General features: G+C 39.4%; 1 protein-coding gene across 2 annotated transcripts in view; it reads right to left on the minus strand.

Annotated features, from left to right (window-relative positions):
• The window catches only part of LOC122554482 (podocin-like), a 70,895-nt gene extending 69,286 nt beyond the window's left edge, over window positions 1-1,609 (minus strand). For both annotated transcript variants that reach the window (XM_043699583.1, XM_043699582.1), the window contains exon 1: window positions 1,259-1,609. In XM_043699583.1, the coding sequence (XP_043555518.1) occupies window positions 1,259-1,589 (331 nt within the window). In that variant the 5' untranslated portion in view covers window positions 1,590-1,609. The remainder of the gene's footprint in view (window positions 1-1,258) is intronic.
• Between the last annotated feature and the right edge of the window lie 12,788 nt (window positions 1,610-14,397).

The following is a 14,397-nucleotide window of genomic DNA, read 5'->3' on the forward strand; positions in this document are numbered from 1 at the left end:
TAACCATACCCTGAGTTCATTTGCCTTCCCTGTTAGGCCCCTTGCATTGAAATAAATGCAGTTTAATTTATTAGTCCTACCTTGTCCCTGCCTGCCCTGACTGTTTGACTTGCTTCTGTTCTCAACTGTACCAGTCTCAGATTGATCACTTTCCTCACTATCTCCCTAGGTCCCATCCGCTCCCCCCCTACTAGTTTAAATCCTTCTGAGCAGCTGTAGCAAATTTCCCTGCCAGTATATTAGTCCCCTTTCAATTTAGGTGCAATCTGTCCTTCTTTTACAGGTCAATTCTACCCCAAAAGACATTCCAATGATCCAAAAATGTGAATCCTTCTCCCATACATTAGCTCCTCAGCCATGCATTCATCTGCCCTATCCTCCTATTCCTGACCTCACTAGCTCATAGCACTGGGAGTAGCTATTCTTAAACACAAGAAATGTTCATATGTCAGAACTTTAAAATTACACCCCTGCATAATCACATTTGTAAGTACAAGCATTCGTAAGTCTACATTTGAAAATCAGGGACACCCTGTATGTCGGACAGAAGACATTATATGTTTAAGCACTCTCATCAATTAAAACCTAATCTAAAGTTAACAGCTTGACTACCATTGTAGCCAGAGACTTTTGTAAATTGCACAGATCTATGTGGTAAAGGAGTGGCATCCTTAACTTTTAGGAATTCCTCAGCTGGCCTATCATTATAACTAGCACTAACAGGGTGACAGTTTATTCCTTCAGCTGACAGAAATGAGCGTATATCTCTTCACTGTTCTACCCAGCAACTGGAGAATTCATGAGGACCTTCAGTGCAGCCCCTCAGGAAATTACACACATACTTGAAGAGAAACGATTTGCAGGGACTGTGACAGTACAGGCTCACTGGGTGTTGGGAAGAGTAGTTAGTTAGAATGCATACTTTTTTTTAAGAACTGCATTTTAACCAGAAGATGCTCTTTTCAGCAATTGAACGATATCAAAAATGGTAGATCTTCAAAGTTTGCAATTGTACGTTTTGAAAACATCTGCATTTATTTTAAAATTAGTTAACCGATCTTGATTTCAATCTGACATAAATGATTTGTGGATTTGTAGTGAAAAGGATTGAAAAAACCTGAAAAGATAAACATGGGGAATTGGAACGACACAAAACCTGATTCCGAACTAAGAATTGTTTATCTTTTTATTTAAGTGCAGGCCATTGCTCTCCACAGTTGCAGCCTCTCCTTTTCCATTTCCCACAACCAATTCTTACCTTCCTCTCGTGCTTCAGTTTCAATCAAGGCAATCTGCTCCTCACTTTCATCTGAGCTTACTACATTGTCCACGTCCACCACGGTGGAGCTTGTCACCTTACCATCAGCACTGAAGGAGCTTTCTGACAGGGCTCTCTCATTTCTCTCTTTTTTCCTCTTTGAATCCTGTTTCATCGTATTTCTCATTTGCATAGTTTTGCACTGGTTCATGCTGAAGGTTTTGCTTTTCATATCTTTCGCTTTTATAATCTTTTCTGTAGTGGAAAAATCATGTTGTCTTACTTGTGATGTTGTTGAGGAATGGGATCGAGCCCTGGAGTTCCTTTCCATTATTCCTATAGATCCACTGGTGAAAGCTTAGCCTCTGTGCAAATTCAAGTTGATTTTGCTAATTTTATACTTATGATCTTTGCAGCTTTCAAAGACACTTAGCTCTCCTCCCTGATTTGGTAAAACGCCAAGGGTCATATTTTATTAACCAAAGACCCAGGTTAGTGTTTTTCTAAATATTTTGCTTACGTAAAAGGGAGTGATTGACTGCCTAGATTTAATTAAATTCACCCTCCCAAGATAGTGGGCGTTCATTGCTACAGTGTTAGATGACCAAAATGATCATGGACAGTTTACAGTGTTACTAGATTATACAGGAATGGACTGGTGTATGCGAATGATGTAACAAGTATATTTCACCAGATTGCTAAATAATGTCTTTATGCCCGCGTGTCAGGGCTTTTTGGTTTGAGCCAGTGCTGCAGCATTCAAAACCACTCAATGGCTGCCAACTGGCTTTGTGGACGAAGGCATAACACTAAAAGATGCCAACTTCAATATCTGATGTCAGCTGACCTGTGTGCGCCCGAAGATCCTTTAGTTGTGAGCTGTTCCAACAGTTATGCAAAGGTGTTCATTTTTCTGTTCCCTACATTTTGAAATGCTCTGGGAGTCATTGTCATAGAGATATATCACACAGCCATCTGCCAAGGCACTTGGTTAGCATCTTGCAAACACACAATCATTCCCCATCGAGGCTATCTTCACTAATCCCAATCAGGAAGCCCAACTGGAAAGGAACATTGTAAATTGTTGAACACCAAAATATAGCCACTATTCATGGCATACATAGGCTAGTCCAACCTAGTACAGACAGTTCTGCAAACCCATTCCTGGATCTGCCTATTTTCATATATCTGGAAGTGCTATCATGCACAACCAAATGGGTTTTATTTTCCCCATCAGCAAATCACCGAGACTTTCTTTTAGTTTCATTTTCATTTTAGCTATTAACTGCCACCAGTAAATCGCCCGCGTAGCCAATTAGTTACTTACATGCAAAGCTCATTAAGTGCAACGCATATCATCAAAAGTGAGGGAGGGGGTAGGGAGTGCAGGAAGGGGCTAAATCAAAATGGAGTTAGATGGGGAGATGAAGCACTCTAACCCCTTTGGTGCCTACTTCTCTAAAAACATCAGAGTGTTGGTGGACACTGCATTCTCCCTATCCAAGGGCACCTGGACATGAATATGGTTGTGAAAGAGGGGCAGACAGTCAGCAAATAACACAGTCCACTACCTGGACTTGTAAGTAGCCAGTGTGACTGGGTCTTGGGGCAGACCCCACGAGGAGGTCCTGTGACTGGCCCACACCTCTCTGTAATGGCTGTCCGAACATCAGGAGCATAGAGCTGAATTGCAGCCAAAAACACAACAAAAGATTTCTCAAAAAGGGCTCAGATGATGAGTTTTGGCTGGGCTGGCCATTGCCTGTTACCAAGGGAACTCATACTCAGACATGCATCAGGAGATTAATTTGTGATTCTCCATGGGCCCTGTAGGGGTTATCATACCCATGTTCCTATACTTGGCCCATAGTTTTGAATGTTGCGACATTTCAAGTGCTCACCCAAGTACATTTTAAAGGTTTGTGAGTTTTCCTGTCTATACTCCTTTTCATGTAGTGCATTGCATATTCCCACCACCTTCTGGATAAAAGAGGTTTTCCTCAAATCACCTCTAGTCCTCCTAACCTACGTTCTAAAATTATGCCACCTCATTATTGACCTTCAATTAAGGGGATCTGCTCCCTATCCACCATGTCCATGCTCCTCAAAATCTTACACACCTCAGTCAGAACTCCCCTTAGCCTTCTCTACATTAAAGAAAGCAACCTGAGCTTATCCAGTCCTTTTTGTAGCTAAACTGCTCCATTCCAGGCAACTTCCTGACGAATCTCCTCTGAACCCCTTTCATTGCAACCACGTACTTCCTGTAGTGTGTTGACCAGACTGCATACAATAATCCAACTGTGGCATAACCAAAGTTCTGTAATTCCAATATAACCTCCTGATCTTATAATTAATACCACAACTAATAAAAACAATTGTCCCACATACCTTCTTAATTACCTTCAGGGATCTGTGGACAAGAACCCCAAGATCCCTCTGTTCTTCTGAGCCTCCTATTGGCTTGCCATTCATTGATTACTCACTTGCATTTTTACTTAGACCATAAGACCATAAGACATAGGAATGGAAGCAAGGCCATTCGGCCCATCGAGTCCACTCCACCATTTAATCATGGTAATGGCCGTCTCAATTCCACTTACCCGCACTCTCCCTGTAGCCCTTAATTCCTGGCAAAATCAACAATTTATCAATCTCTGCCTTGAAGACATTTAACGTCCCGTCCTCCACTGTGCTCCGTGGCAGTGAATTCCACAGGCCCACCATGCTCTGGCTGAAGAAATGTGCTGAAGAAATGTCTCCTCATTTCCGTTCTAAATTGACCCCCTCTAATTCTAAGGCTGTGCCCACGGGTCCTAGTCTCCCTACCTAATGGAAGCAACTTCCCAGCATCCCCCCTTTCTAAGCCATGCATTATTTTGTAAGTTTCTATTCGATCTCCCCTCAACCTTCTAAACTCTAATAAATATAATCCCAGGATCCTCAGCCGATCATCATATGATAGGCCTACCATTCCAGGGATCATCTGTGTGAATCTCTGCTGGACATGCTCCAGTGCCAGTATGTCCCTCCTGAGGTGTGGGGCCCAGAATTAGACACAGTATTCTAAATGGGGCCTAACTAGAGCTTTATAAAGTCTCAGAAGCATGTCATTGCTTTTATATTCCAACCCTCTTGAGATAAAAGACAACATTACATTTGCTTTCTTAACCATGGACTCAACCTGCAAATCAACCTTTAGAGAATCCTAGACTAGCACTCCCAGATCCCTTTGTACTTTGGCTTTATAAATTTTCTCACCATTTAAAAGATAGTCCATGCCTGTATTCTTTTTTCCAAAGTGCAATACCTTGCACTTGCTTACGTTGAATTTCATCAGCTATTTCCTGGACCACTCTCCTAAACTGTCTCAATCTTTCTGCAGCCTCCCCACTTCCTTAGTACTATCTGTCTGTCCGCCTAACTTCATATCATCAGCGAGCTTCACCAGAATGCCCCCAGTCCCTTCATCCAGATCATTAATGTATAAAGTGAACAGCTGCGGCCCCAACACTGAACCCTGCGGTACCCCACTTGACACCAGCTGCCATTCTGAAAAAGAACTTTTTATCCCAACTCTCTGTCTTCTGTCAGACAGCCAATTCCCAATCCATACCAATAGCTCACATCGAACACCATGGGCCCTCACCTTATTCAGCAGCCTCCCTTGAGGCACTTTTGGAAGTCAAGATAGATAACATCCACTGGGTTTCCCTGGTTCTAACAGGTTTGTCAGGCATGACCTCCCCTTACTAAATCCATGCTGACTTGTTCTAATCTGACCCTGCACTTCCAAGAATTTAGAAATCTCATCCTTAATGATGGATTCTAGAATTTTACCTACAAGCGAGGTTAGGCTAATCGGCCTATAATTTTTCATCTTTTGTCTTGATCCTTTCCTGAACAAGAGGTTTAAAACAGCAATTTTCCAATCATCTGGGACTTTCCCTGACTCCAGTGATTTTTGAAAGATCACAGTCAGCGCCTTCACTATTTCCTCAGCCACCTCTCTCAGAACTCTAGGATGTAGCCCATCGGGGCCAGGAGATTTATCAATTTTTAGACCTTTTCGCTTTTCTAGCACTTTCTCTTTTGTAACGGCTACCATAATCAACTCTGCCTCCTGACTCTTCTTAATTGCTGGGATATTTCTTCCAAAGTGCATCACCTCACACTTTTTAGGTTTAAATTGCAAATGCCATTGGTCTGCCCATCTGACAAATCCCTTTTGAGGAGGTGCCCAGGTGTGTAATTCAGGATAGTGTGATTGATGTGTTTATGTAGATTTCCCACCAGATCCCCATAGGAGATTGAAAAAGAAGGTAGCCTCCTCAAAAAATTCTATCAGATTTATTATGCATGATCTCTTTCTGATAATGCCATGATGATTATCTCTGATTAAGCCTCACCTCTCCAAATCGCATGTAATTCTCTCCTTCCAATTTTCTCCAGTAGTTTCCTGATGTGAGACTCATGGGTCTGTCATTCCTGGTTCATCTCTATCACCCTTCCTGAAAAGTGGAATTATACTAACTGTTCTCCAGTCCTCTGGCAAAGAGAAATGAAACATTTGAGTCAGAGACCTATAATTTTGTCCATTGCCTTTCAAAGAATCCTGGAATACATTAATCTGTACCTGGGGATTTTCTATTTTTAAGCCCACCAAATCCTCCAATAACCCCTTACTCCCAATGTCAATCTGCTCAAGAAACTCACAGTTCCTCTCCACAAATTCTGTGCTTACATCCTCCTTCTCCTGAGTGGAGGCAGATGTGAGGTATCCTTTTGGTAATTTTCTCATGTCAAAATCTACTGCCTAGCTAAATCTGTTTTTGATCAGGGGACTGAAGTTGGAGTCATTAGTAGTATGTGGGTTTGTTGGTACAAAGTAGCTACCCAGGAGTTATATCAGAAGTTTTATGCCTAACATTTTCTGTGTAACTATCCAGCTAAGTAAGCCAGAACTATCTGCATATATGACTCACTCAGAATCTGAGACTTTTTTGGAGGGTTCTGGGATCAAGGAAATTGCCTGTTGGAAGTTCAGACTTCCATGGAATCAATTTGTTGGCATTTCCAAAGGATTCTGACATGCATCTCTGACCCTTTCTATGGTTCTCCAATTTCTGTTTTTGTAAACAATGATGCAAATCTTTTCAAAGAATACTACTGCTTCCAGTTTAAGATTGGAGTGATAAACAGGGAAAGCCACCATTGAATTAATTACTTGTTTATTGATTCGGAAATCTGTGCACAATGAAGTTAAATGTTTCTCCATTTTTAATAAGCCCAAAGCAAACATTGACTCACAGCTTGATATTTGATTGATATTAGCATGAAGGGAAAAATAAACTCAGACATGCACTTAATTGGAAGGAAATATGATAAGAATACATTTTTATTTTAAAATCACACATTGGAGGGCCAGTTTTCCAAAAGTCCTGGACAGCATGTATATCTTTGAACAAACTCTTATGTCCAAATTGTTCTATGTGGCTCGGTGCCAAATTTTGTGTTCCTGTAAACTGTCTTGGATGTTTAGCTACATTGAAAGCATTATATAAATAGAAGTTGTTATTTTTGATCAAAGTTACAAATAGGCAATTAGTCTCCAGATCTTCTGTACCAGATTTTCAGTGAATCCAATTTTATGAGCATGTTTTTCGGATCACAAGTGTTATCATCCCAATTCATAGTAATACTGGACAAACTGAATCCAGATTGAGACCTGGCTTGATAGTTTGATTAGAAGAAAGTGAGGACTGCAGATGTTGGAAATTAGAGCTGAAAATGTGTTGCTGGAAAAGTGCAGCAGGTCAGGCAGCATCCAAGGAACAGGAGAATCGACGTTTCGGGCATGAGCCCTTCTTCAGGATTCCTTTGTTGGCCTTTGCCGACTTCATCTGTCTTCTTCTAGTTTGTAAAAGTTCAATTTGATAAACACTGAAGCAATTACCTCATCGAATGGGATGTTCAGTCATTTAGCTTAAATCACATGATGTCTTGAAAATGATGTTTTGACCCACTGTTGAAAAAATGAGTTCTGACCCTTAAAAATAATGTAATTGATATTCCCAGAACTCAAAAACAAAAACCCATTTAACTCTACTTTAAAACCCATGTTTCTAAGTAACAGTAAATTATAATTGGGAGATGCTGGTGTTGGACTGGGGTGTACAAAGTTACAAATCACACAACACCAGGTTATAGTCCAACAGGTTTATTTGGTAGCACTAGCTTTCGGAGCTGTTCCTTCATCAGGTGGTTGTGGAGAATAAGATTGTAAGACACTGAATTTATAGCAAAAGTTTACAGTGTGATGTAACTGAAAGTGTGATGTAACTGAAATTATATATTGAAAAAGACATGGATTGTTTGTTAAGTCTCTCATCTTTGAGAATGACCATGTTAGTTTCAGTTCTTTCATATGTAAATCACAAAACTTTTTTTAAAAAGTTGCATTCTCAAGTGAACTTTAACAATTGGTGTCGTGTCAGCCCAGATAATGAATTGAAGGTGTGACTTCCCTGTGAGGCTGTCTGTGCCACAATGGTCAGACTGATTCTAATCTAAAAAATGGGTTTACAGAATCTTACATGGATTCATGCAGTTTTTGAGCAAAGTAAAATGTAATTCTGCAAGTACAAATTCACCGCACAAACTTATATATGTATGTGTGCACATGTGTCTGTGTGAGAGAGAGAGGAGGGTTATGAGTGTCTGAGAGAGAGAGTGTGTGTGAGTGTAAAGGGATATTAGTCTGTGAGAGGGTGTGTGTGGGAATGTATGTGTGAGCGTATGAGAGAGGGTCTGCGTGAGTTTGTGTGTCTGTAGGAGAGTGTATGAGTGAGGAGTATGTGTAGGAGCAGCGCTCTGAAAGCAAGTGCTTCCAAATAAACCTGTTGGACTATAACCTGGCGTTGTGTGATTAATAAATTATAAACCTTTATCTAACAAGGTATTGCTGGCAGCAGAAATGCTCTCCACACACACACAAACACAAACGCATAACTAAGCAATTGAATTTTGCTTAATTTTGTGTGTTTTATGACTTCAGATTTAATTCTATCTGCCCATACAACTCAAACTTAAAACATCTACAACTGGTGTGTTGTAGATTAATTTTTAAATCAAACTTTCTGCTCGTCAGTTTGATTTGTTTGCTATCAATTTAATTACACAAAGGATTTTGAGATTTGTTACATTAAAGTATTGTGATTTACATTAAAATGAGTTAATGTAGGTTTAACATTTTATTTACTGTCATTTTTGCAAAGAGAAGTCTACGTCAGCTTGGCATGCATTCAATAAAAACAATAATTAATTAGCTCATTACAAAGAGCAGGGAGGGTGGAACCTGGAATTCACAGACCTGACCTTTTCAATGTAAGTTGTGGCGAAGTTACTGAACTCTTTCATCGGGGGCAGAATGAAAGAGCTTTTGGACATTTTATACTGATTAAAAAGGATCAGGATGGATTTCAGACATGATAATATAATACAATAATATTGTAATAAGTTGGAACAGGAGTAGGTGATTCAGCTACTAAGCTTGCCCACCTTTAAATAAGATTATGGCTGATCTGACTATCACCTTAAGCCAACTCTCTCCATGAGTGGCAACATCCCCTTAGAATCTTATATGTTTCTAAAAAATCACCTTTCATTGTCCTAAACTCAGCTGAGACATAATCTACTCAAACTTTTACTTCTGTAGCTCAGTACTTTTTGTTTGGCATTAATGGGGTGACAGATGGGGAACGTCTGTAGGTGTTGCCTAAATTAATATGGATGTTGTCTAAATTAATATGGATGTTGCCTAAATTAACCTCCAAATCTTACTTGATAAACTGTTACACTAGCGATTGTTGGCAAAAATTAGAGAATGTGGAATTGGGAATCTTGTGAAATGGGTTGATAATTAATAAGAAGGAAGAAGAAGAAAGGGGGGGGGGGGGAGAGAGAGAGAGAGAGAATTGGGATAAAGAGAATGTAAAACAAAGAACTCCGGATGCTGGAAACCTGAAACATAAACAGAAATTGCAGGAGAACTCAGCAGATCTGGCAGCATCTGTGGAGAGAAATCAGAGTTAACATTTTGAATCCAGTGGCTCTTCAGCAGAACAGCTTTGAAGAAAGGCCTCTGGAATTGAAACATTAACTCTGATTTCTCTCCACAGATGCTGCCAGACCTGATGTGTTTCTCCAGCAATTTCTATTTTTCATAAAGGAAATGTATTCTGATTAGTAGATTTTGTGTTCAATGATCATCTCTACAAATCTTTATGGTGTACAGCTTCTTACCACATAAATTAAAGTTAAATTATTGCTTTTATCTAGTGATTTTTGACAATATTCAATATGGTAATTTTTTTGTGTAGTCATTATTCTGATGTTGGAAATGCAGCAGCGAGATTTCACATAGCTTAATTCAACAAACACATAGTCAGAATAACAATCTATTTTAATAATGTTGATATGTATTGGCCAATGCACCAGTGACTTGGTTCAGGAAATAAATTTGCCTATCTGAGTTTGCAGATGATATTTTTCCAAAAGCCAAACAGGAAGGAAATGGAAAAGCAAGTTACAAGACAAAACAGAAATTATGTGAGTGGGATAATTGGAGAGAGTTTGAATTTGTGGTATAATATGAAGGCAGCCACTTTGGATCCAACAAATTCAAATGGATTTTCTTTTAACGGGGAGAGATTCTAGAATGTGAGCAGGGAAAATTATCAAAAAAGGCGATGGGGCTGCTGGTGAGCTGGAAAAGTAATCAGAGAGGCCAGTGAGCCTGTTGGCAAACAAAGGATAAAAAATTATGGTTCTGTTAAACAGAGCTCATTGGTCACACATGCCCATAGCATTGAGTTCTGGACCTCAAACCTCAGGATTTGGTTGTATTTCCTTGAGTTTAACTGGTTAAGGGATGATATGTTTGAGATGGTTTCAATGATAAATGAATTCAGGAGGGCAAGTGAGGAGAAACTGTTATCTGTGGCAGAGGCCTTTTAGGAATAAACTTAAGAATTACTTTCTCCCCTAAAAGCTGTAGATGTAGGTTTAATTGAAGTTTTCAAGTTATCAGAAAAGGGTGTAGAGAGATATGGAATAGAGCGTACTTCTCTCAGGACAAGCCCTCTATCCCAGGAATTAGTCTGGTGAACCTTCATTGCTCTTCCTCCATGGTGAGTATATCCTTTCCTGGGTAAAAAGGCCAAAACTGTACACAAGACTGCAATTGTAGTTCCATCAAGGTTCTATACAACTACAGCAAAACAACTTTATTTCTTTACTGAAATCCTCCTGTAATAAAGGCCATGTGAAGTCCAGAGCATTAAAATGTGATCACACCAAGAAAAACACTGACAAACACTGTCATATACAATTGCAGGAATACATCCTTCACAGCATTAATGTCAATTAGGTTGGCCCAATTATTTTGAGATTGAAAATCCCCCATAATTACTGTATTATCCTTGTTACATGCCTCACTAATTTTCTGATTTAAACTATGCACTGCTTTATCAGCACCATTTGCTGTGAACTTGCCAATTTTACCCATGTTTTGCATCCACTGTTATTTCATAGGTCCATCCAAACTGATTCTACATCTTGATCTTCCATGAATTAAGTTAGTAAATGGAGCTGAGAAATGAATCAACCAATCTCTAATTGAAGGAGGAACAAGAATGATGGACTGAATGGTGCAGTTCTTTTCTAATCAACATTGTATCTGTTGCTTAGTTGATCCTTTAACCTCGTGTGGCTCTACTGCTGAAGTCAACTATTGTGGCAGGGTTAGGGTGGGGTAGTACTTTTTTTTGGCAGAAAGTTTGTAGCATTAGTGTCTATTAGCATTGATGTATTCCCATTTGACAGTTTACATTCAGCCACTTCTGCATTGAGTTTCTTGCAAGTTGCTCCATTCTTTAGTACTTGCTTAACCTCTAGTCCTGCTGCCTTGATCATCAATAACTTTTTCATTTCTTGTTAAGTATTTATTTTACTATTAACATCTGTTCTGACACTTTCCACATTGGACTTTGACAGATATTGTCTGATAGGGACCCAGCAAAACCCCCTCAAAACATTTCAAGAAAGTAACCCAGACCCTAACTTTGCTAGTTGTTTTAGGTAGATGTAACGCACATATTCTAGGAAGGATGCAGCTGGTCAAACCACTTAGTTTTAAACAAAGCAAAATTTATTTACTAGATTACCAAATGAAGCACAAACAAAAGAGAACAGAACACCAAATAACTTAACCTATACAAAAACCCAACAAATTATCCCAATTTAATGATGCTATTCCAAATGCTTACAGCAATCCCCACAAACATCCCTTGGCACAAAAGGTGAAATCAAACATGGGTTTTACTGGAGAGAAAGAGACGGATGGCAGCGTTGAACACCCTTTTCCATGTAGTTGTTTCTTGGATCAGCAACCTTAAAAGGCGTTTGATGTGGGCATAGAAGGATGGGTTTGTAAATTTGCGGGTGACATTAAGGTAGGCAGAGTTGTGGATAGTGTCAAAGGAAGTTGTGGGTTACAGAGAGACATAGATAAGATGCAGAGCTGGGCTGAGAAGTGGCAAATGGAGTTTAAGTGTAAGGTAGTTCACTTCGGAAGGAGTAACAGGAATGCAGTGTAATGGGCTAATGGTAAAATTCTTGGCAATGTAGATGAACAGAGATCTTGGTGTCCAGGTGCGTAAATCCCTGAAAGTTGCCACTAAGGTTGATAGGGTTGTGAGAAGGCATATGGTGTGTTGGTATTTATTGGTAGAGGGGTTGTGTTTCGGAGCCACAAGGTCATGTTTCAGCTGTACAAGACACTGGTAAGGCCGCACCTGGAGTATTGTGTACAGTTTTGGTCACTGCAATATAGGAAGGATGTGGAAGCTTTAGAAAGGATTCAGAGGAGATTTACGAGGATACTGCCTGGTATGGAGGGAAGGTTTTACAAGGAAAGGCTGAACAAATTGAGGCTATTTTCATTGGAGAGAAGGAGGTTGAGAAATGACTTAATTGAAACGTATAATATAGTCAGAGGGTTAGATAGGGTGGACAGTGAGCCTTTTTCCTCGGGTGGTGAAGGCTAACACGAGGGGACATAACTTTAAATTGAGGAGTGATAGATTTAGGACATATATTAGAGGTAGTTTCTTTACTCAGAGAGGAGTAGGCATGTGGAATGGCCTGCCTGCAACAGTAGTAGACTCGCCGATATTAAGGGCATTTAAATTGGCATTGACATACATATGGATAATAGTGGAACGGTGTAAGTTAGATGGACATCAGATTGATTTCACAGGTCAGCAAACATCGAGGGCTGAAGGGTCTGTACTGTGCTGTGACGTTCTATGTTCTATGTTCTAAAACTGCCTGACTGCTTTCAGTGAATAGCCAGGCTGCCAAAACCGAATCAAACCAGAGAAAGGCTGAGCTGGGAGAACTGGCCACTCCCTCGTCATTGTGTAAGTGTTTTTTAAACTTAGAAGCCTTTTGCCTGAGGCAGTATATGTTAACTATAATCAAATTGGCCCTAAAACCCATCCAAGGCAGAATTTTCAGAATCACTGCTTTTATGACATCTTTGAAAAAAAAGCCAAGGACGACATAACCTTGTCAAAGCAGCAGCATCTTCACATGTCTAATATAGTTGTTTTTTGTGGTTTAATATGTTTCCCAGATGGCCAGTGACCTATGTTCAAATAGTTTTGTATATCATCTAGGAATTTTCATTCTTTCGATGCATTCATTTTAGACAACAGGAAATTTTCATAAAATTAAACTAATCATACGAATATGAAAAGGATCTAAGAAATGAGAACAAGATGGGAAAAAGGAAGATGTTTATTACAAGCCTCAGCGATTTGATTAGATAAATGTTGATATCAAATTGTAAGAGGAGAAATTTCATTTGGTAACCAAACACTTGAGGAGAAAGTGAGGTCTGCAGATGCTGGAGATCAGAGATGGAAATGTGTTGCTGGAAAAGCGCAGCAGGTCAGACAGCATCTAGGGAACAGGAGAATCGACGTTTCGGGCATTAGCCCTTCTTCAGGAAGAAGAAGGGCTAATGCCCGAAACGTCGATTCTCCTGTTCCCTAGATGCTGCCTGACCTGCTGCGCTTTTCCAGCAACACATTTCCATAACCAAACACTTGGCCAAATAGACACATTTCAAAGAATGCCTCAAGGGAATTGAAGACCGAAGAATTTGGGATAGGAATTTCAGAGGGCAGCAAATAGAATCCATGGTAGCAATGATGAGGCAAAGGGGGTGGGATGAACAAAGGTCAAAGCAAGAAGTGAAGAGTGTTGGAGGATATTTAAACCTTTCTATGAATGGTTTTGTTTGTAATGGTGCGCTTTGTTTGCATGTAATGGTCTAACAGTTATAAACCTCTAGTTAAGTTTATCTTATTTTGATACCTGTGAATGTGATCCAATCCAATTTAGATCTCACATAACCTTTTGTACATTATATGTAACAGAATAACTAATTGACCACTAAACAAGGTCTCAATTTTTGCTTTTCACCCAAACCCAGACATATTAATGTATAGTTTCTGTAAAGTTCTTTTCCTGCACAGCTCTGAGATTCATTTACTGAAGGGTTTTGAACAATATTAGTTTCGGCATTTCATAACAAGAGTTTATTAATGTACTGGAAGCATAATATATCAATGACAATTTGAAATTAATGTTGGTAGTAATGAAACTCTCTATATTAGCAGATGTTTAGAATTTCCTGGTTTTAGAGCAAATGAAACCAATGTACTTTCATATTTTTGTAAAATCCTTTTGATCTATGGAAACACAAAATCTGATGGTCGAACATATGTACAGGTAAATAACTTGCAATTCCTTTGTATGTCATGAATGCATTACTTTTTATGTCACAATTTTTTGTACTTTTTTTGTTGCAATGTTACAGTATTGGTCATTTTTTCTATTTAGTGTGCAAAACTGATAATCAATTTCCGAGCTATGTCTTTGCATCAGTATGATGGATTGGTTAAATTAAGCATGATTGCCCTGTTGCATACATGACCAAATCCAGTTTGGTTTCCCATTACCACTCCACACCATTCCTCAGGTCATCATCACCTTTCCTAGGTTCCAAT

The sequence above is a fragment of the Chiloscyllium plagiosum genome, chromosome 11, assembly GCF_004010195.1.
Source record: "Chiloscyllium plagiosum isolate BGI_BamShark_2017 chromosome 11, ASM401019v2, whole genome shotgun sequence".
In the NCBI taxonomy this organism is placed as follows: Eukaryota; Metazoa; Chordata; class Chondrichthyes; order Orectolobiformes; family Hemiscylliidae; genus Chiloscyllium; species Chiloscyllium plagiosum.